This window comes from Ammospiza caudacuta, chromosome 27 (genome assembly GCF_027887145.1).
Source record: "Ammospiza caudacuta isolate bAmmCau1 chromosome 27, bAmmCau1.pri, whole genome shotgun sequence".
NCBI classification, from domain to species: domain Eukaryota; kingdom Metazoa; phylum Chordata; class Aves; order Passeriformes; family Passerellidae; genus Ammospiza; species Ammospiza caudacuta.
The window spans coordinates 1,419,365-1,439,968 of record NC_080619.1 but is presented as its reverse complement, the minus strand read 5'-3'; the positions used below and the strand labels follow the sequence as shown (position 1 = coordinate 1,439,968).

The following is a 20,604-nucleotide window of genomic DNA, read 5'->3' as shown; positions in this document are numbered from 1 at the left end:
GTGTTGGAGAGCACTGTGTGTTTTCTGCAAATAACTAAGTTGGTTGGAGACATTTCCCCGTCATTCTGGCCAAGGGAGCTTGAAAAGAACTAAATAAAACTTTAAAGTCATCCTTTTTATTGCCAGGTTTGAGCTGGGAGGAGCAAATGGAATGTCTGTACATGGATATTTTGAAATATTGCTATTCACTGTAGTAACCTTTCCCTTCCAAAGGGCAGGATGAGCTTTCCCCATTTTTGTGGGCTTCTTTTTCTCCAGCAGTCTGGTGCAGCTGTAGCATAGCTTATTCTGGAGACATGGCAGCACAGGTCCTGGTGAATCCTGGTCATGTCTGTGATGCTTCTGCTTGTGCTGTGAACCTGCCTTGGCATAATCCAGCTTTACCATGCTCTGCTAGGAAGCCTCTTGGGCTCCCAAGGCTTTTTCTCTGTTTCTTACTGGTTTGTCATTCTTCACTGATATGTTTTAGGGTGATATTTTTGTGGTTTAGAAAAGCTTCTTGTCATGTACTTGATTAAAAACTGCTTGCCAGGGTATGGATATGGTTCATGTGGAGTGTTGTAGCTTATGTGAAAACAGTGGTGCTCTTGCAAGTCAGCTGTAGCAACTGGACTGACTGACTATTTGCTTAATCATTAGTTATCCAGTAAGTGCATTTGTTGGACCATGGTGTATCAGGAAAAAAATTTTATGACCTCTGGAGGGAGGCTTTTCCCTCCAGTTTGACCTCTGGAGGGAGGCTTTTCCCTTCAATTTTTGGAACTCTTACAGAGGCTGATTTTTAGGCAATTTAAATATAAATGTTTTTAAAAGTTGAATGAGAAACAGACAGCCAAGTTCCTTTTTGATTTTTGGTTTCTCTGTGGTTTATGGTTGCTGCTGTGTCTTAAAAAGGAGAAGAAGGTCCTGTGATGCAAATTTAAACACAATCTCTTCCAAAATGAGTTTTCTAGCCTGTAAATGAGAAAAGAGTTTTCATTCAGGAAGATTATTGCGCTGGGGCTGGTTAGGGCAGCCTTCAGCTGTGCTAGAGGTAGGTGTAGGGTGTTTCTAGCATGTTTCTGTGAAACAGGGCCATGTTTGTCTCAGAGCCTCCTTGATTTTTGTTATGGTTGCTGTGACAGACAGCTATTTTGGGCATTGTTAGCCTGGTGGTGCTTGTTACATCTCTGCCCTAATGAGTAGACTGATGGTGTTTGTTATTTGTGCACAAACATGTGCAAACCTTTTTGCTCGTTTATTCAGTTTACTCTTTATTCCTTACACAGCAACAGCAACCAAAGAATCACAAAATCACAAAGACCTAAACTCTTGGGACGGTCTTTTAGATTATCTAATCTAAATAAAATTCATGCTGTGTGTGTGAATTAGAATCATAGAATCACAGAATAACCTGAGTTGGAGAGGACTCCCAGGGATCCTCAAGTTCAGCTCAGGGCTGCCAGCAGTTTTATAAGAAATGAGACCACATGTGACCATTTTTGGTACCGGTTTGTTTTTTATGTATCTTTAATTTGTAATAAGCAGTTCCTTCTGCTCAAGATTTTTTCATAGGGAAATTGGCTTATGAGTTTTTCATTAAATTTATCAGGTAACAACTGCTTTAGGCCTTGTTTCAAGTACCTGGACTCTGTGTCTTATCAACAGAGGGAAGCTGGGACATTTCAAGATGAGTGCTTGATGAGCTGAATGCTCTCACCTCTCAATTTACTGAGTAAGGTCTCCCTGCACAGCCATAGGACTCGGTCCCCCCTTGAAAGAAGTTGAGGTGTTGATGCTCTGGAGGCCTCCTGCACTAACATTGTGTGAAAGTACTGTGTAGAGCATAACTGGTGTTGCAGAAATCCTCCTGGGATATGCTTTGAACTCAATATAGGTTTAGAAGAAGATATTTGTATGCTGTCACGTGCAGGTCTTATTTACAGAGTGAACAGATGCAATTGATAAGCATGTCATAGCTTTGTGTTCACATATGATGCTTTTACCAAATTCCTTGTTGGTAGTAATGAGATGGTTAATATAGTGATAAATTTTCTAGTCTTAAAGACCTCAGTGTGTCATTGCATTTCACTAGCGATGGGCTCTGTCACTCTTGTAGTGTAAGGCTTTGCTTTGTCCTACGTAGCATGCTTGGCATGGAAAAGAGTTGAAAACAATTTGACCTCCCACCTAGAGCAGAAATTTTGCACATAACTTACTGTCAATAAAATAGGGATTATTTACTTTATCCCATTGCTTCTCCTAACTACATGTGAGGTTGAAAATCTGATAAAGTAAATTTCCAGGTGTTTCCCTGGAAGCCACTTGACAGAACCTGAAACAGGAAAAAGTTCTGAATCTCAGGTCATTGCTCTGTTCACTGGCTGTGTGGCCAGGTGTGCTTCTAGTCTCAGAGTGAATAGCTGGATTGAATTATCCAGCATTTATTTTAAAGAAAAAAAATTGAAAGTGAGTCAGTAAAGTGAACTTTACACAGAAAAATAAGATGTGGAATATTTGGGCTTCACTTTTCTATATTTAGATTATGGTTTAGCTGTTTTCTTTAAAAGTCAGTAGCCTATATAGCTGTTATAAGGAACTTGAATTTGAAATTAATGGATATTGTTGAGGTTTAAGGTTTTGTTCTCCTTTAGACTGATTATTAAAAAATATAGGTTGCAGAGTTTATCTAAAAAATTTTTGTGCTGGCTGTTGATCTACTCTGTGGAGTTGTTACTTCCACTGGCAATGTGCATTCTGTAGATTGTTCACTTTGTTGTTTGGAAACCTAATGTGTTGAGTCTTCCTTTTTCATGCAGGTTAACATTAGCAGAATACCATGAACAGGAGGAAATCTTCAAACTCCGACTAGGTCATCTTAAAAAGGTAAGACCTAGTTGGAGCAAAGGCTTTTTGTGCAGTATTCTGTGAACAAGAACATTTCTCTGTAGAGGTCACTACTCGTTTCATAATCAAGAGGGTTTTGCAGTTGTAAGGATTAGCCAGAATTTTGTAATAATTTTCTGGGGGCGGTGATATTCACAGAAGATGTTCTTTGCTTCAATAAATAGCTTTCTCTGTCCTTACAGTTAGGATTTCGTGCAGAAATTCTACTTTTTTGATACATCTTCTGTCACTGTGACCTGTCTAGTGGTGGACTCTGAATGTGTATAACATGAACAGTAAGAAATGGACCAAGGGAAGAAAATTATAAAAACACAACAAAAAAATGCAAGTCATTGACTTGTTCGGTTCTTTGCAATATTGAGTAACCAGTGTTATCACTCCAATAAAATCTCTTGGGCTGTTGCAAGCCAGTCCTGTTCAGGCTGCAGCGCTGCACGTTTGTTCTTAAATACCTAGGCCTCAGTAGAAACTGTACCTGCAGGTGAGGTTATATTTAGATAAGCTGTTGGTTACCTTGAAAGTGATTGCAGTGACCTATAAATAAGTTTTCTGGAACACTTCAACAGATGAAATATTGGGAAAAAATGTAGATGTCTTCTTCCATTTCCTGGTTAGGTGTGATCTTTGCTAAGGTCGCGGAGTTTTCTTTTGGAAATGAACCAAAGAAGAAGTAAATGTCTTGCTGGAGTGCCTCTTCCTTTCTCAGGTGGTGCTTGAGCTCTGCATTTAGTTTTTTTCCTGTAACCTTGACACACAAGCTGAATGCAAGGCTTCATTAATGTGTCTGTACTCCTTGTTATTTTCTGTGGAAGAGAAAGGTTACTGCACACCCAGAATCTGCTGACAGTCTGCCCATTATGCTTTATTGACCTATGAACAAAGAGAAGTGACACAGGCAAGAGAATGCTGCTGGCATGCTGGCTCTACAGGTCCCATATTGCTCCAGGGGATTAACTGCAGGTCCATCTATCCTGGCATAACATTGCCACCCTGGAATGGAGGAATCCATTTGGAAATGGACCTTAATAGAAAATGAAGTAATGTGTTGGGATTGTGGCATTGTCTGAAGCTGTGCTTGCCCTTCTCCACTTTTGGAAACTGGCTCATTCTTTATGTCTAAAAATAGAACTAGTTGGAAAGGAAAGGAGCAGAGTCACAAGACAGATGGGTAACAGTGTCCCCTGAGTCACATACACAAATTGTACTGCTCAGGGAGCATGTTTGAATTGAGATTTGCAGCCCTGGCCACAATGATGCGAATTCTCACGTAATTTTTGAGGGCACAAGAACTTCGAGCTAGACAAACACTTTGTCTGAACTCCCACATGGCATTGAGGAACACTCTGACCTGTTTGAGCAGTTACCACTCGTAGAATATAATGTCATTCTCTCACACTTCCCATCCTGTCCAGATGCTGCCCCATCCCATATGTCATCTTGACATCCCTGCTCTAACTGCTGAGGGTTGTCTTCTTTCTCTTGTCCCACCAGAACTGAAATTCCTTCAAAAACAGCTGTATGGCACTTCTGTGGGGAAAGAGCAAGACCAGAGCAACAAGACTTCTTAATTACAGAAACTGTTATAAACAAGGAGGTGTAAAGACATGTCTCCTCCTGTCTGTGTAGGTGTGAATAGAACTGCCCGGTCAGTTTCCATTCCTGTTACTCGCCACATGACTGCAAATTGACTGTGACCACCTCTCTGATCTCCCAGACACGTTTTATGCCAATAACCTCTTCAAAAGTAGAATTCCATTTGTGTTTCCATAAGTCAGGTGGAAACACTAGCTGCAGTACCTTACAGAGTGTTGTGTTTTCCTTTCGGTTTTTCCTTGTGCAGGAAGAAGCTGAGATCCAGGCAGAACTGGAACGACTAGAGAGGGTTAGAAATCTGCACATCAGGGAATTGAAAAGGATACACAATGAAGATAATTCACAGTAAGCACATAGGATTCAGGGATAAGAACTTAAAGTAATTTTTTATTTGTTCTTTTCATAACAAGAAACAATCTTTTCATAATTTCTTACGTAATCCTTTTAAAATTGATTTTATAACTCAATAGTCACTTCATTGTGGGGTGGTAAAGGTATAGCTTTAAGTTCATGTAAGACAGGCTTCCACATTCATCAAAGTACCCCTAAATAGTCTTTCATTAGTGCAGAGTGATCAAATAGCATCAAATTTGTCAGTCATTAACACAATTATATTTCTGTCTGAAAGTGATATCATAATTTCTTAGCTGTGCAGTAGCTGTAATTTATTGTGCAGAGGAGGTCATTGTTTCTGTCTTCTTACACTGTGTCTTTCTTACCAGATTTAAAGACCATCCAACGCTAAATGATAGATATTTGTTGCTACATCTTCTGGGTAGAGGTGGCTTCAGTGAAGTATATAAGGTAACTTGGAAATGGCAATCTGGTCTAATCTGGATCTGCAGGAAGCAGAGTTTTTACACTTGTTTTCTCAATGTTGTACAAGTTATGGAGGGAAGAAAGAAGTACAAAGCTCATGGTGCATCTGGCTTGTATTAGCCATCAGAGTTGAGATTTTCAGGTGCTCGCCTTGTCCTCAGGGGTCAAATTTCCTTGAAATGAGTGTCAAAAAGTGTTGCACCAAGTCTTCAATTTTTGTTAGGACAGAAGCAAACCACTTGTTTCTTCATATGCTGTGCACAAGTACCTGCAGTGGCTAAGCCTTACTGAGATGGCACAGCAAGTCTGAACATCTCTGTAAATAGGTGAAAATAGCTCCAATAATAAGAGCAAAGCCTGTACTTCCTGAGGGTATAAGGCTCTTGTGTCTCTTTTTCTTGTGCCTTCATTTCACCCTCTGAAATAGCAGACTGGGGGCAGTGTGTGTGTGTGTGTTTGTATAGTTTTGGGAATTCTTAGAGCTGAGAATTCCTGGTGTCAACACTCTTAACAGCCAAGACCTGGGATACTTTGGTGCTTGTTATTTGACTATTACACTTAGAGCTATTCCACTTCTCAGTATACCCCATTTGTACTCAGAAGTTTGGAATTCATGTTGAATTTGGCTAGAATGGAAATAATTGTGCCAGTGCAAATATTGGAAACTTCATGGTGCTTTATTGTTTTGATGCAGCACAAAAATAAGAACCTAAACTAAGGGGACTAGACTGCTCAGATGGGGGGGGAAAGTGTGAGCTGTGTCTAAGTACTTTGAACTGCTTTGCTGACTAAGCAGAAAGTTTTGGTTCCACAGATGAAAGCAAGAGGGCATGAGTGTTTCCTACCTGCCTGCTCTTAAGAGTTGTAACTGTTATTAAAACAAAGAAGTCTTAGCCCTTCCTCTTGGCCAATCTATTAAGCATTAGGAATTAAGTGACAACTTTTGAGATGAACACACATTATGCCTGTTTGCTTACCACAGCATTTTGTCCTGGCCTGGAAATCATTATATTATTGTTGCTGCTCTCAGGCAAGGTAGAAGATTTCTGCATTGCTCCGTGAGTGCATTTTCAGAGGTCCATTCTTTAAGGACTGTTTAAATAATAAAGAAGTGGAGGGAAGGATAAAGCACAGGATCACACAGCTCTGCTAAATTCTTGAATTCTCCAGCTTTTACATATGCTGAAATATTATGCTTTAAGTTGGAGAGCTGAGCTACTGGTGTGAAACAAAGCATTGAAAAATCTTCTGTATTTTGAGGGTTCTTTTTTATTAACTCAAGTGTAGAAAATTAATTTTGGACTTGGGGGAATAATAGCAGGGTCTTTCCCAGTATAAAAACTTTCTATATTTTGGTAATTTAGTCTTCCTGGTCCTTTTGCAACTCTGATAGTTAAATGCCAAAATCAATGCAGTGTGAGTTAGATCCCATGGGGAAGGTCAGATCAAAGTGCAGAATATTCAGTTGTTTTCAAAGCTGCTTGAATTCATTAGTGCAACTTATCAAATGAAAATGTGGGTTTGCTTTTCCCTCACTGTTTCAATGCTGATTTCCTGGGTGGGGATATTGGTTTGTTAGAGCTTGTCTGCTTTTGCAGTATTAACTTCAGACTGTGATTCCTACTGATTTTCAGCTCTTCTCTCTGCAGGCATTTGATTTAACAGAACAGAGATACGTAGCTGTGAAAATACACCAGTTAAATAAAAACTGGAGGGATGAGAAGAAAGAAAACTATCACAAGTAAGTGAGTTTGTAAAGCAGCCAGCAACGTTCCCAATTCTTCCTGCATTTGGTTATCCAGTGCCTGTGAACAGGCTGCCAATTTTTTTCCTATCTTTGCTGCATTTCAAAAGCCACTTTCTATCCCAGTAGCTACTTGCAAAAGTTCTGGTCAGATTAGAAATACTTTAAATATGTGCATATGCACACAAAGTTTTGTATAAGCCCTGTGCTTCTGCATTTTAAAGCATCAGTGCTCTGTGAGAAAAGTGCTGAAGTGGCTTCTCTCTGAAATGTTCAAGCAGTTCCATGGGAAATAGTTTTTCCTCCCCATCTTTCAGGTACACACCTGCATTGTGCTCTCTGGAAGCCTCCCCCTTCCCTTTGTTTCCTAGAATAAGTGATAGTAATTGTGGCTTTCCACTAACTGAAGGCAGCCTGCAAGAAAGATGAAAATAAACTTATTTACAAGGGCCTGGAGTAACAGCACAAAGGAAGAATGGCTTCAGCCTGAAAGAGAGCAGGGTTAAAATAAATTAATTTCTTCTTAGGAGGAAATTCTTTACTGGAAGCTTTTTGCTGTTGGTAACTCTTGCTCCCCAATGCCATGGGTTAGATAACTCTGTAGAGTAACAGCCAAGCCTTATCCAAGATAAAGCTATGTTCTTAATTCCCCAACAAGTCACTGGGACAAATTAAGCTGAATTTGAAGCCTGGAAATCAGGCTGCTAAGCATCATGGAATTCTAGAACTTGCTGATTTTTGTATTCAGCTGTCTTGAATCTCTTAAGGATTTATGAGGCTATTCTATTTTGGCAAGCAGTACCATTAATCAAGATGAGTTATTTTGTAGCATTGCCAGGGTTGGAGCTGCACTGGAGTTTTGTGGTTCCTAAGAGCTGTTCTGTGCAGTTCCTCCTTCACTTGATTTGTCTGAAGCTGTCTGAGGAACGTGCATGGGTTTGATTGAAGCTGGATGCTGTGCGGTGTGTCTGGATTCACTATCTGGAGAAATTAGAATTAAGTCACTTGTATGACTAATGCTCAGACTTTGCTGTTTTCAGACATGCATGTAGAGAGTACAGAATTCACAAAGAACTGGATCACCCTCGAATAGTTAAACTATATGACTACTTCTCACTGGATACTGACTCGTAAGTTGTGTTGCTCTGTCCTTTCCCATTGTTTGACCAATTCACTAAAGACAAAGTATTTAAAACTTTTTCAGGAAAGTCCAGAAGGTGTCCACACCAATGTTAGACTTTACTGCAGAGATAACCAAGGTGTACTTACAGCATACACTGATTTTCTGGAGACTTCAGCTCACAAACTCATGTGGTGTATTCTGTCAGATGTGGTGCTTTACTGGTAAATCCTGCTCTTGACCCTGGGCAAATGCCACAGCTGGCACTGCTTTCAGCCTCTGGGTCTTTTATGGGAAATCTTGGACCTTTGTACTGTTGAGCATTGAGGCCTGTGCTCCTGGTAGCTTACTTTTAGAAAGGGATTCATAGGCTGAAGGACTCTTAATGTAATATATTGGCCAAATGGGTGAGTTACAGACAAGCAGTAACAGTGTTCTGGTTTATATCAGGTGCCTTAATTGCAACAACTCCTGTTTTTCTTTCAGGTTTTGTACAGTGTTAGAATACTGTGAGGGGAATGATCTGGATTTCTACCTGAAACAGCACAAGCTAATGTCGGAGAAAGAGGCACGATCCATTATCATGCAGATTGTGAATGCTTTAAAATACTTAAATGAAATCAAACCTCCCATCATACACTATGACCTTAAACCAGGTATGCTGTGCTGCCATGCTTAAGGATGCTAAGGAAATGTAATGGGTTACAGATAATATGAGGCAGTTTCCTTTGTTCAAGCAGCAGAAAGAAGACAGGGCTGTCTGGGAAAGCTAACTTGCAGCAAGAAAAAAAACGTAAAATGCACAGAACCTTTGGAAAATGTGTAAAGGATGTTTTCTGCCAGAATCGCAACGTAAAACGAGAAGTAACATGTAAAACAAGGAGATGTAACATTTTCAAGAATGAGACCTTGAACCACCAAGTGACTCTTAGTTTTCTTAATGTCCTGCTTGTATTCCACTTCAAGAGCTTGTTATCGCTTCATAAAGTCTCCCACAATTACTGGTGTGCTTCATGTTCCCATTCTTCTGGCTTATTCTTTCTGTAATCATCTGGCTGAGAATTTGATGGCAGAAGCTAATTTTGAAATGTTTGTTTTTTCATATTGTGTGTCAGCTCCCAAAGCTGAGGACGCACAGTCAGACGGCTCAGGTTTGCCTTTGAGTTAATTCAGTTACATCTGCTGGGGAGAAGATCCTCCCGAAATGGTGCTGTATATTTTCCTTTTACTGCTGGGACAGAGCCACAAGGGAGAAAATGGCAATGCTTCATTTTGCAATGATGCATATTGGCTACATAGCTTTTTTCCTAATCCAGTAAACTACCCAAAGAGATGGATGAATTATCCCTAGCTGGTCTCCCTGTACTGGTGGCACCTCATCAGCATTGTGTAACTGGTTTGTGATGTGGTTTGTTGCATCAGCATGAGGAATGTGTATGGGAGATGTTGCACTGGTTGTAGTGACCCCATTTCCTCCCTGGCTGTTCCCAAGTTGTCTGGGTTCTGCCTGCAGCTGCCTAGAGCTGTGAATCATCTGCTGCCATCACACACAGTTTTGCTACTTTATTGTAGGCTTGGAGAAAAACAGTGATGATCTGACTTCTTGATGGGTTTATAAAAGACTCTTGCCTAAGCAGTAATTGTCCTTTTTGAGCTTAGAAAGTCACTGTCAGGAAGGAGAAAATTTCTGGCATGTTGAGAAGACAGGGCAAGTCAAAACTTACGGGCAGAATGAGTCATAACTGTGTACGTGTACTTCTCTCCTTAATCCTCCTTTTTGACCTGCCCTTCCAACAAGATCTTTGGGAGGGGTCAAAGCCTGGGCTTGAAGTTCATTTGGCTAACAGGGCTCAGGATCTGGAGGCTCCAAGCAATATGAGGTCACTTAGGTCATTCAGGACGAGCAGATCAGCTCTAGCACTTGGTAGTCCCTGAGTTGTCTCTGAAGTTCAGGATTTTGAGAGTTAAAACATCTGGTGCAGCTCACTGTAGGTCCTTTGTCCTTATGCAGGGCTCAATGCAATTTTATTCTTGATAAATGTGTATCCTAAGGGTTGTTTCCTTCCTCTCTCTAGGTAACATTCTTCTAGTCAATGGTACTGCATGTGGAGAAATAAAAATCACAGATTTTGGACTTTCCAAAATCATGGACGATGACAGCTACAACTCAGTTGATGGCATGGAGCTGACATCGCAGGGGGCTGGTACTTACTGGTAAGCAATGCCTGGGGCACTTGCAAGTTAAGATCAAGAGCAGTTTATAAACAGCTTTGGAAGTGTGTCAGCTCTGTGTTTGCTGCTATTAGCTTGACACACTGGAGGTTTGAGACCTGGCAACTGCTTTTCTTGTCACACGGCTCTTTTTGAGGCTGGCAGCTTTTTACTGTTCAACAGGTCAGTGTTTGAAAACCAGCTCATATTCAAAAGGCTGGTGCAAAGCTGCTAAGATAGCGAGCTCTGGAGTGAGGCTTGGCTGCTCTTTCGCAATCCAGAGTGGCTCCATCTCGCATCTTAAGCAAGAACAAGGGAAATACTGTACCTATTTGAAAATTCAGGTGCATCAGGGAGATAAAGAGTATTCTGAAATTAGGAGGTGAAGATCCCTAGCTAGCTCTCGAAAAATACGTAAATCTCATGGTGTTGTCTGTTCACTTGAATGTCATGTTTTCAGCAATTCTTTATCTTCTGTGCCAAGTGTCACTGTATAACCCTTGGCTGAGAGCAGACACTTGGTGAGTGCCACCGAGTGTGACTCTTAGATGTCACCCAAGCTGCAAACTGTCACCATGGGCAACAGAAAATTTGTTGGGCCATTCTGTGTTGTACAGCTTTGTTTTGTTCCTAAAAATTAAACTAGCTGTACCCTGAGTGAAGCTGAGTGTCTTTAACTGGGGCATGGCATATGGGGTTGTGTTTCTAGAAATAGGTATTTTGGCTGTGTGCTTTTCATTGTGGAATTACTGGCCAACCCTTTCAACAGCAAATACAAGTTCTGAAGGTAAAAGAGAATGGGGCTTGTTTACGTGCTCTGGTGAAAAGAAACTGACTGTGCTGACTAGCTCAGAACACAAGCATCTGGAGAGTCCTTGGGATCACTGTTCCCAGAAGGAGTAGGCATTGGTGATCTTGGCCCAGAGGTGCACAGGAATGAAATGGGACCCTTGAGTCCCAAGCCAGTATCTGATAATAGAATTTTCTGTTCCAAAGGAAATCATAGATAATACTTGAAGCTGCTGCTCATAACTTCTTAACACTTCCTTCTAATCAGGTATTTACCACCAGAATGTTTTGTGGTTGGGAAAGAACCTCCAAAGATTTCAAATAAAGTTGATGTCTGGTCAGTGGGAGTCATCTTCTATCAGTGTCTATATGGCAGAAAGGTAAGAAGGTGTTCAATTTCTTTTCTTAGTGGTGTTTCCCAAACCTTTTGGGAGGCAACCCAGGCTTCTGTTTCCTTCTCCACAGACTTAGAATGTGCTCCCTTGTCTCCTTGCCATCAGTTCCAGGGCAGAGTGCGTGCTAATGGAAGTGGGGAGCATAGGCTGGGCTGTGTGGTGCTCTACCTTTAGCATTTCCTTCAGAAAAGACATTCTGCAGAACATCTCTTTCCACTGGGCTTGTTCCCACTGAGGCTGCTTTGGGCAGGACAGGTGTGCCATTCGTCATCTGAGGTTTTTGGTCTGGTCTTGTCTGTGACACTTTCCATGCCCTGAGTCTTTGTTGGTCTTGATGGCTGCAAGTGCTGGGGCGGGGGTGGGGAAATAGACCCACTTTAGGAGTTTTTAGGATGACTTTTTTGGAAGGGGAAAGCGTGGATCAGGAAAAGATGATTTGTCAGCTTTATGACAACAGGAAAGATAGGATGGAGAAGGGAAAGGAGTCCATGGGCTCTTGATTTCAGGAGTCTCTGGTAACTAAATGTTGTGAAAGCTGGGGCTGACACACGTGCTGCTCAGTGCTGTCAGTCAGACACATGGGACCTGCCCAGTAGAGATGAGTGGGGGAATCTCTGCTAGCTCAGATGGATGGCAATGGTCTAACAGACTCACAAGGTGTGGATGCAGGTGGAGATCCCTACTGGGCAAGCCAGGCATGTTCCAGCTTGATCCCTTTTGTTCATTTTAGCACGGGAGCAATGTGTCCTGGTCCTCTGGTATCTGCAGCACCTTCCCAGCAGCTGTGGGCTGCTTGCCTGGAAAAATGCTGATGTCATGTGATGATAAACAGTAGAGCTATGGGATTTTTATGCCTGTCACCAACCTTTAACAACATTTTCTTTCTTTTGGTAGCCCTTCGGTCACAACCAGTCACAACAGGACATCTTGCAGGAGAACACAATCCTGAAAGCTACTGAGGTGCAGTTCCCTCCAAAACCAGTAGTCACACCAGAAGCAAAGGTAAATCTGCTTGAGGTTCGGGCAGCACAGGCAGTTCCAGCCTCCTGATTTTCATGAAGCCAGCAAGAGTTCTGTGTTTAATGCTCACCTATCACACAATCATCAGTGGCTTTGCATGTCCCATCCTTGGAGGTGTTCAAGGCCAGGCTGGATGGAGCTCTGAGCAGCCTGGTCTAGTGAAAGGTGTCCCTGCCCATGGCACAGAGGTTGGAATGACATGAGCTATAAGGTCCTTCCAATCCAAACCGTTCTGTGATTCCATGATTACTGCAGCTGTCAGGCTGAGCACTGAACACTGGGTGACTCTGCCCATGCTTCTCCTGGTCCAAAATGAGATTTAGTGCGGGAGCTGGGCTGTGTCTAGGGAAGAAATTTTTGCACTGAGGTTGTCACATTGGCCCCACTCCCAAAGAATCAAAAGCTTCCTGTTTCTGTCATAGAAACTAATTCTTGCTTTGGCTTTGGGGTGCTGCAGGCGTTCATCAGGCGGTGTCTGGCCTATCGGAAGGAGGACAGGATAGATGTCCAGCAGCTGGCCTGTGACCCCTACTTGCTGCCTCACATCCGCAAATCTGTATCCACAAGCAGCCCAGCTGGAGCTGCAATTGCATCAACCTCTGGATCATCCAATAACAGCTCTTCAAACTGAGACAGAATAATAGGCCAAAAACTGCTTGAGAAACCGGCAAAAAGACTTTCAGAAACACCTTTGGAACAGAGGAATCCACAAGGGTCTCAAGAAACCTGTACCAGGTGCTTTTTTCTCTTGCTTTTTTCCATCCATAGAGCATGACAACATCAACTCTCATCAAGAAAGCCTTCAGCATCTAGGCCGAGCCATGTGGATAGGAGATGGCTTGAGGTTTATCCAGTCAGTGACCACAAAAGGGTGGCTGCTCTGAGCAAGGAGGGGAAACTCAAGAAAAAATAAAAAGACATGGTTCCATGTACTGTGAACTTCTGAACATGCAGCCTTGGGGAATCCAGGACGCCGTGTGTGCTTCATATGAAGAATGTGGACTTTGGAAAAAAGACTGGGCTAGTCCAGTGTTGATATTTAAACATTGTTCTTTTTCTTTTAATAAAGTTTAGGTAACATCTCCTTGAAAAGCTCGAAGCACCAAGGTTCAGCTGGGGATGGTATATGACTCTTTGCCCTTTGGAGGGGAAAAAAGTTGATCCTGCCTGTTCATGGCACTAGAGTTAGTGTTTTATCCCTAATTAATTTCAATTTTTTTAAAATAACAATTTTTTGGAAGAAAACAGTTTTCTGGTCTTAGTGAAACCCGTATTAGCAGGTATGTGGCAGTGTCCATTGTGCAGCTGGTGCAGCTTTCTGCTCCTTTGGGACAGCCTCTTAGGAATGATTCACCTTCTCAGGAGGGTGGCAAAGCCCTAGGAGGACAGGCCTTTGTCACTCTGTGATCAGAGTGGATCACAGCTCAGGCTGCCACAAGGTCTCAGCTGCTGCTTCATTGCTCTCCCAATGGCTGCACTGTTTTAATGTGTTGAAGTGCTGCTGTTTTTGCAGACCCAGCCCATCATGCTCACACTGCTTTCCACACTTGTGAGCCTGATCTTGGCTGGCAGGCAGAGAGCAAGTGGGGATTGAAGCATGGCTCGGGTGTCACAGGTGTGATCTGTGCCCACACAGCTCTCTATTGCTCTTGTTCATGTTAGAGTGTTCTGAAGCTGAAGCCTCGTCTGCTCCTCTCTGTTGGGTGACTTGGCAGCAAAGCTTCCTATCTCCCTCAACAGTTTTCAAACTTGCTGACTTGTGAAACTTGCTGCCATCACTGCATCCGATTTCAGGTGGCAGGGAATGAGATAATGTTCTTGAAAGGAGCAAACACCCTAATTATTGTCTCCCTCCTGTAATCTGTGTGGAGGGGTCTTTACCTTCAGCTGGATCTGCCTGCTGTGTAGTGGGAGCCTCCCACTCTGCTTCCTTTTCCCTCCCACATAGAAGGAAAACTGAAAACACAAAAAGCGCAGCAATTGAACATGTGGCAGCCAGGTTGGAGTGCTCCTAACATGTGGCAGGAGTTCTTAGCCAGAAATATTTAAAGATGCAGTGTCAGGAGCGGGGTTTGTCCCGGGGGGAAGACGAGCCCTGCACTACTGCAATTCAGGATGCTGGTTAAAAAACAAACCACCCTGTGCACACTTTCCAACCCAGTCCCTGCACCACTGTGGGCTGGGGGATCCTTTGTGGGACAGCTCCAGGATTGTACTCACAGCTGTGGCAGCCTGTGGGCTGTTTGGGTGGTTCTGTTACCCCACTGGCATCTCCTGGCAAGTGCTGTTCTCCATCATGCACTCAGAACTGCCACTTGTCTGCCTTATTGTAAGCCATCATCTGCAAATACTGTGCTTAAACCTGATCAGGAACTTGTTAACTGAGAAATGGAGCAGTCTGTTGGAGTTAAGCAACAGGCCAGGGAAGTGGAGAACTGCTGCTTTGATTTTTCTTACTATTTTTGTAGTGACTCTTGGGCTTTTAATTGGATTTACTCCCTTGCAGCTGCATTTAGGGTGGTGTCTAAACTGCTGTAGTGTTTTATACAAAGAACAAAAATACTGCATCTTTAAATCCTCAGCCATCCTCTCTTAGCCCTTTCCATGCCTGCTGCTCTAAGCCAGAAGTTAATTGTCCAGCAAGGAGCTTCAAAATGTTTATTGAGCCTCTGTCAGGAGAAATCAGGGTTGGTGCTTCATCCCATTTGCCGAAACTGGTGATTTGGTATCTGTCCACATCGGGGAGAATTCTAAAAGGGTTTTTTTCTATCCTGGTCCCATTGTTTCTTGGCCATCCAGTGTGTGCATCTCTGTGGGTGTGATTAGTTTTGTGTCAAAAGCATTTATTCCTGCTGTGCGACACCCATTCAGGGCCAGGGGACAGTGACGGCTTTTTGGGGCTGATAGCAGGGAAGAACCCTGGTAGAATTCTGGCTGCAACACTTCCCTTGTTAAGATGGGTTTCACTTCCAATAACAGACCCTATTGCCACACTGTTCATTTACTTAAAGTGTATGAAGAATTTGTAACTTAAACCAGGCCAGACTGTTTTGGCTCTACCCAACAGATGAGATATGGATATTAAAATAAGTTTTAAGAAACTGATTTGCTTGGCTTTTACTGTTTTTCTGTTCTTGGCATTGGCATGAGCTCTCTTGCAGTGGCTGCACAGAGATGACACAAGACAGGATGAGGAAAGATGGAGGAAGGGTGTATTCCATAGCTCAGAGCAGTGAGATCTCTGCATCAGAGGGGGAATTGATGAAAATTACCGAGTCAATTACTGATATTGATCTTGTCCTGGAACATAAATTAAAAAGCTGAGGTGGATTTGTCCCTCATTTCCTGTAGAATATCACCTGCTCTTTAGAAGCCATATAAGTTGAGGACACAAAAAAACACCTTTTCTCTTTATGATAATCTGTGGGTCACAACCCCCCCATCCACTCCCCAACCCATGGATGCCCAAATCTCCCCTCTCAGTCACCCACAATAACCACCCTGAGCAGTGATGAAACTCAGCTCCTTTAATTTCTTGGGGCTGGGCTTTTTCAGCTTTACAAAAATACACAACAGAAAATTCAAAAGGATGGTGGCAGCTGAAGATGTTGAGTCTGTTTGTATCTGGAGTGGGGAGTGCTAGGGCCCAACTCACTCTGTTGCTCCTCCACAGGCATGTGCTGACCATCCCCAGGCATCCCCCAGGAGCCAGGGCTGCTTCCTCAGATGAACAGTCACCAGGCCCCAGGTTACTCTGCAAACCTGACCTGACCTTCACTGTGCCTGAAGTCAAACTCAGTGAGTGCAAGTGAAACCAAACACTGAGCGAGCTTGGCTCCCTCCCTGCTGCTGCAATTGATCATTTCCAGCCCCCTGTTCCAGTTCAGATGATGTGACAAATTTGGGCCAGGAGAGGCAGCAACGATGCTCAGTAGCATCAGCAGCAGCAGCATCATTGTCCTGCAGTGGGTTAGGGACACACCTTGATGCCCTCAGGATCAAGATTCACCAAGGGGCTGCCTCGCTGGATGCTTTGCCTCCTACATTCGCATTTGGGAGTCATGCTATAAATGAGCTTCCCTCTACGAAATGGGCCAGTCCCGTTTATTTTGTGACCTGGCAAACCCACAGTGTGAGCTTTGCAACCGCTGCCACTGTCTGCCTGGGTTCTGCTGCTGGAGGATGCTGTTTTATGGGTGCTACGCAAGCTTGGCTCAAGCAGCCTTAAACTAAACCTTCCTACTCACAGCTTGGAGGAGAACAGGAGACTGGAGTGTGTGGGAGCATAATTAGGCACAACCCTGACACCCAGTGAGCCTGGACCTAAGCTTTGCTACCACATGCTGATGCATCTTTGCACCAAGACTGATTTTCCATGGCTGCACATGGCTCTCCCTGTGGTCTCTGCTTCTCCCTGGCCCCAGTGCTGCCCTCAGGGGCAGCTGGGTGCCCCCTGGCCATCACCCTGGGTAGGGGCAAAAGGCCAAACAAACGGAGAGCAGCTCGGCCTCCCCTCGCTACATTCACACCCAGGAGCAGGCTCTTGGCCACAAGGACACTATTGTCTGTTCTGGGAGCAGGCTGAGACACACCCCCATTCCATGCTGTAGCTGCATGGGGGTGTGAAGGCCAGGAGAAGCTGCTGGCATGTGCTCATGCTCATGACAGAGCTCATGCTACCACCAGCTCTGTGTGCTCTTCCCTGCTCCTCTGTGCTCCCAGCCTGGATCTCCTCCTGGGATGAGTTGCTGTAGTCTTTTTCTCCCTCCACCTTCAGCTGCAGCTTGTGTTTCACTCACTCTGTTGCTACTCATTTCCAAACACATTCAGTGAAGGGGTGGCTGAAGTGCTTTCAGCTGATTCAGGAAAGCCTGAATATAGAGGTTATCCACCATCTGCCCCACCAGTGTAGGATGAGCCTCAGCAGCCCCCAGGCTGCCCTGGCCAGGAACTGCTTTCCCATCCTCCCTGCTTGGGCTGCAGGGATGGCGCAGAGCAGTGCCACGGTCCAAATGGAGTTAAAATACTGGGATAGAGATAAAAACACAGGAATTAAGAAAAAAATGCAGGGATGCTGTGAGCAGCAGCAAGATGAAGACAGGGAGATTTAGCCTCATGTTCAGGCCAGATCTCCCATTCCCCCCTGGGCTGCCGTGGGGAACAGCAGCAGCAAAGTTACAAGGTGATTGGCTCTGCTTTGCATTCAGGGGAAGAAAAAAATGCAGAGTTCTGCTCAGCCCTGTCCTCTCCCGGCTGAAAGCTCTGGCTGTATAAGAACCATGAGCACGCGCTGCCCTGTCGGCAACCGCCTTGCTCTTGGCTCAGCTCCACATCAGGATCAGGACTCCAGACCTGCTTTGTTCAGCATTGGCTCATCCCAGCTCCTACTAATCCTGAAAATCCACACACTCACACCCAAACCCAGGAGACTGGCTGGGATTGATGCCAAAACCCCTCTAGGCTAAAGGAACTGGTGAGGGATGGAAGTGGAAGAGAACATGCCCGTGGCTATGAGGTAAGGCAGTGGCAGAGGTGGAAATGAAGCACTCAGGGCCAACTGGACCATGCTGCTCTTGCTGCAAAGGGCAAGGGAACAGGGTTAAGATCTCTGCTCTGTGGTCTTATACCCACTTCTGGCAGGAGGAAGATGCTGTTCAGGATTTACTGTTCTCCACTACTCTCCAGCTGCTTTCCCTCCCCACTCTGCAGGCCAGTTCTGCCAATTTGCTCTTGAGTCATGCAGAGCAAGTGTTTTTCTAAAAGGAAAATTTCTTGTAAATGGCTGGAATTCTCTCTCTGCCCCTTTCCAGGAGCCCTCCAGGGGAGGCTAGGCAGGAAGGAGAGGCAACAGGCTCAGAAGGCAGCCCTGCTCTTTGGGCAGCCCCCAGCCTTGTCTCGCCCCCGCAGCGGAAGCCCAGGATCTCAGCGCTGCTCTTCACAAGGCTGGAGCGCCCTGAAATTCCTCATGGCAGCTCCAAGTGAGCACATCTGGTATTAATAAATTATTTGCAACTTGAACTTGTCTGACTTTTCAGGGCTGCAGAAGACAGAGCAGCAAAGAACTCTGAGAGCTGCTGTATGGGGCACCCACAAAGGGACCTCTTTTGCAGTGCTGGGAGACAGCAAATTTGGGAAGGAGGTCAGGGGGAATGAGGCTGACCAAGCACATTAAGGGAACCTGGCAAAGCTCCATTTGCTCCTTGCAAGAGCCAAAGGAACAGTTGGGCCGGAGGCAGGGAAAGGGCCCCTCATTTTGGCCAGGATCCCTCTGCTCGCAGCTGAGTGTTGAGGGGGCTGATCCCAAACATTGGGAGGAGCACGGGACGCAAACAGGAGGTGCCCTACGACACTCCCTGCCTGGGAGTGGAGCCTCAGCCACCAGCACTGAGAACTGCTGTTGCAATGTTGAACCATAATGAGAAAACCAAACCCTCAGGAGCATCACTAATGGGGCCCTGATGACAACAAACGTGCCCGGGTCAGTGCAGGAGCTGAGTCCCTCCATGGTGTCCCCAGGCTTCTCCCCAAAGGGAAGGGTGCAAATGCAAAGCTTGGGGATGAGTCCCTTGCTGTACCCCCATGGGATTCCCCACCAGACCTCACATCCCAGTGAGAGGATACCAATCACCCTCACTGCCTGCTGTGCAAAGCCTGGAGCTTGAGAGGGAGCTGGACTGGCTGTTGCTGCCTGTCTCCAACAGAGAGAGCGACATGGCCATTCCCTGCTGCTGCTGCTCCCGGCATAAGGGAGAAGGAGCCAGCAGACACCAAGATGGCCTCTTCCCCAAGCAGTGACCTCAGTGCACAGTGCCTGCCAGGTGGGTGTTGATCTTGGCCCAACCAGCCCTATTTTGGGGCCAGAATGAGGCCAAGGCAGTGCTGAGCTTTTGTCAGAACCTGGCAGCTGCTGCTGATCCCCAAAAAAGCAAAGCCCCTGACACCAGAGTCCCCCAACAGTGGCTGCCCACATGCAAGGCTTTGCTCTCCTGGAGCCCTCAGTTCTGCAGAGAGCCATGGGCTGGGGGAACACCCTTGGAAGAGTGTAACAGAGCAGGACATGCTGCCTCCCTGGTCATACAATAAATAGACCCTTAGAACCTGCCAGCCCTCATAGGTGGCCAGACCTTCCTTCAGAAAATTCTGAAGGCTACAGATGCTGTCCAGGTCCCCAAATCATTTCCTTCTAATGCCTCTCACATAAGCAAACAACAAACGTGCCCCATGACAGCCCTAAACTTAGTTGGTCATGGGGTGCCTCACTGCCACTGAGCACCCCTGCTCCAAATCTGAGGTTTCTCCCCCACAGTTATGGTTGGGTCCCACTCCACGTTGGTGACATATTTTGCAACTTGCTGAGCATCCTGACTGACCTGCTTTTTCCCATGTGCTCCTGACCTGGTCAGACCTCCAGCCAAAGGCGGGCAAGTGGCTTGGATCTATCTGCAGAAATGTTTTTCAAACCTTCTGCAGGATGACTTTCACTCGAGCCAATGCTGTTTCACCCATCCTACTGCAGTCCTGCCACCGTGACCACTCCCTACATGGGATATTGCTTTGGCCAAAACCCAGAGTTTATTTTTCCAATTAAATGACAAGATACAGATGCTTCAAGTGTGGGAACCAGCTACTGACACTGAATATCTCAAATTCTGGGTAATCCTGGGATAAGCCCATTGCTCCAAATCAATCTTCCGAGGCAAGGAGCTCTCCTGAGATTGTGGCCAGAGGTGCAGTTGGCCATCTCTTGCACTCAGCCATGTCCCCTTGTCCTTGCCTGGCAGCAACTCATTAGGGCCAGAGGGGTCAGACAGCCTGGAAACATCCCAAGGGAAAAACACATTTCCACCAGATCCACTCATCCACTCTGTTGAGTAGCGACTCAACTGGTACTAAACCGGATTAGGAAGAGAGTAGGTAAGGAGCTGTTGGCCTGTGTTGAAGAAAATAATTAAGAAGTGCTAATTATCTGCTAATCTCATGTAGCATAGGGGCCTCCAAGACACAGGATGAACCAGGCCAGGAAGCAG

The 20,604-nt window shown here is 44.9% G+C and overlaps 1 protein-coding gene across 5 annotated transcripts in view; it reads left to right on the top strand.

Moving 5' to 3' along the window:
• TLK2 (tousled like kinase 2) overlaps positions 1-15,650 on the top strand; it is a 42,979-nt gene extending 27,329 nt beyond the window's left edge. For all 5 annotated transcript variants that reach the window (XM_058820445.1, XM_058820443.1, XM_058820444.1 and 2 more), the window contains 10 exons: positions 2,799-2,865; positions 4,727-4,824; positions 5,202-5,283; positions 6,948-7,039; positions 8,083-8,172; positions 8,649-8,818; positions 10,238-10,376; positions 11,431-11,542; positions 12,452-12,559; positions 13,035-15,650. In XM_058820445.1, the coding sequence (XP_058676428.1) occupies positions 2,799-2,865; positions 4,727-4,824; positions 5,202-5,283; positions 6,948-7,039; positions 8,083-8,172; positions 8,649-8,818; positions 10,238-10,376; positions 11,431-11,542; positions 12,452-12,559; positions 13,035-13,208 (1,132 nt within the window). In that variant the 3' untranslated portion in view covers positions 13,209-15,650. The remainder of the gene's footprint in view (positions 1-2,798; positions 2,866-4,726; positions 4,825-5,201; positions 5,284-6,947; positions 7,040-8,082; positions 8,173-8,648; positions 8,819-10,237; positions 10,377-11,430; positions 11,543-12,451; positions 12,560-13,034) is intronic.
• The last annotated feature ends 4,954 nt before the right edge of the window (positions 15,651-20,604 follow it).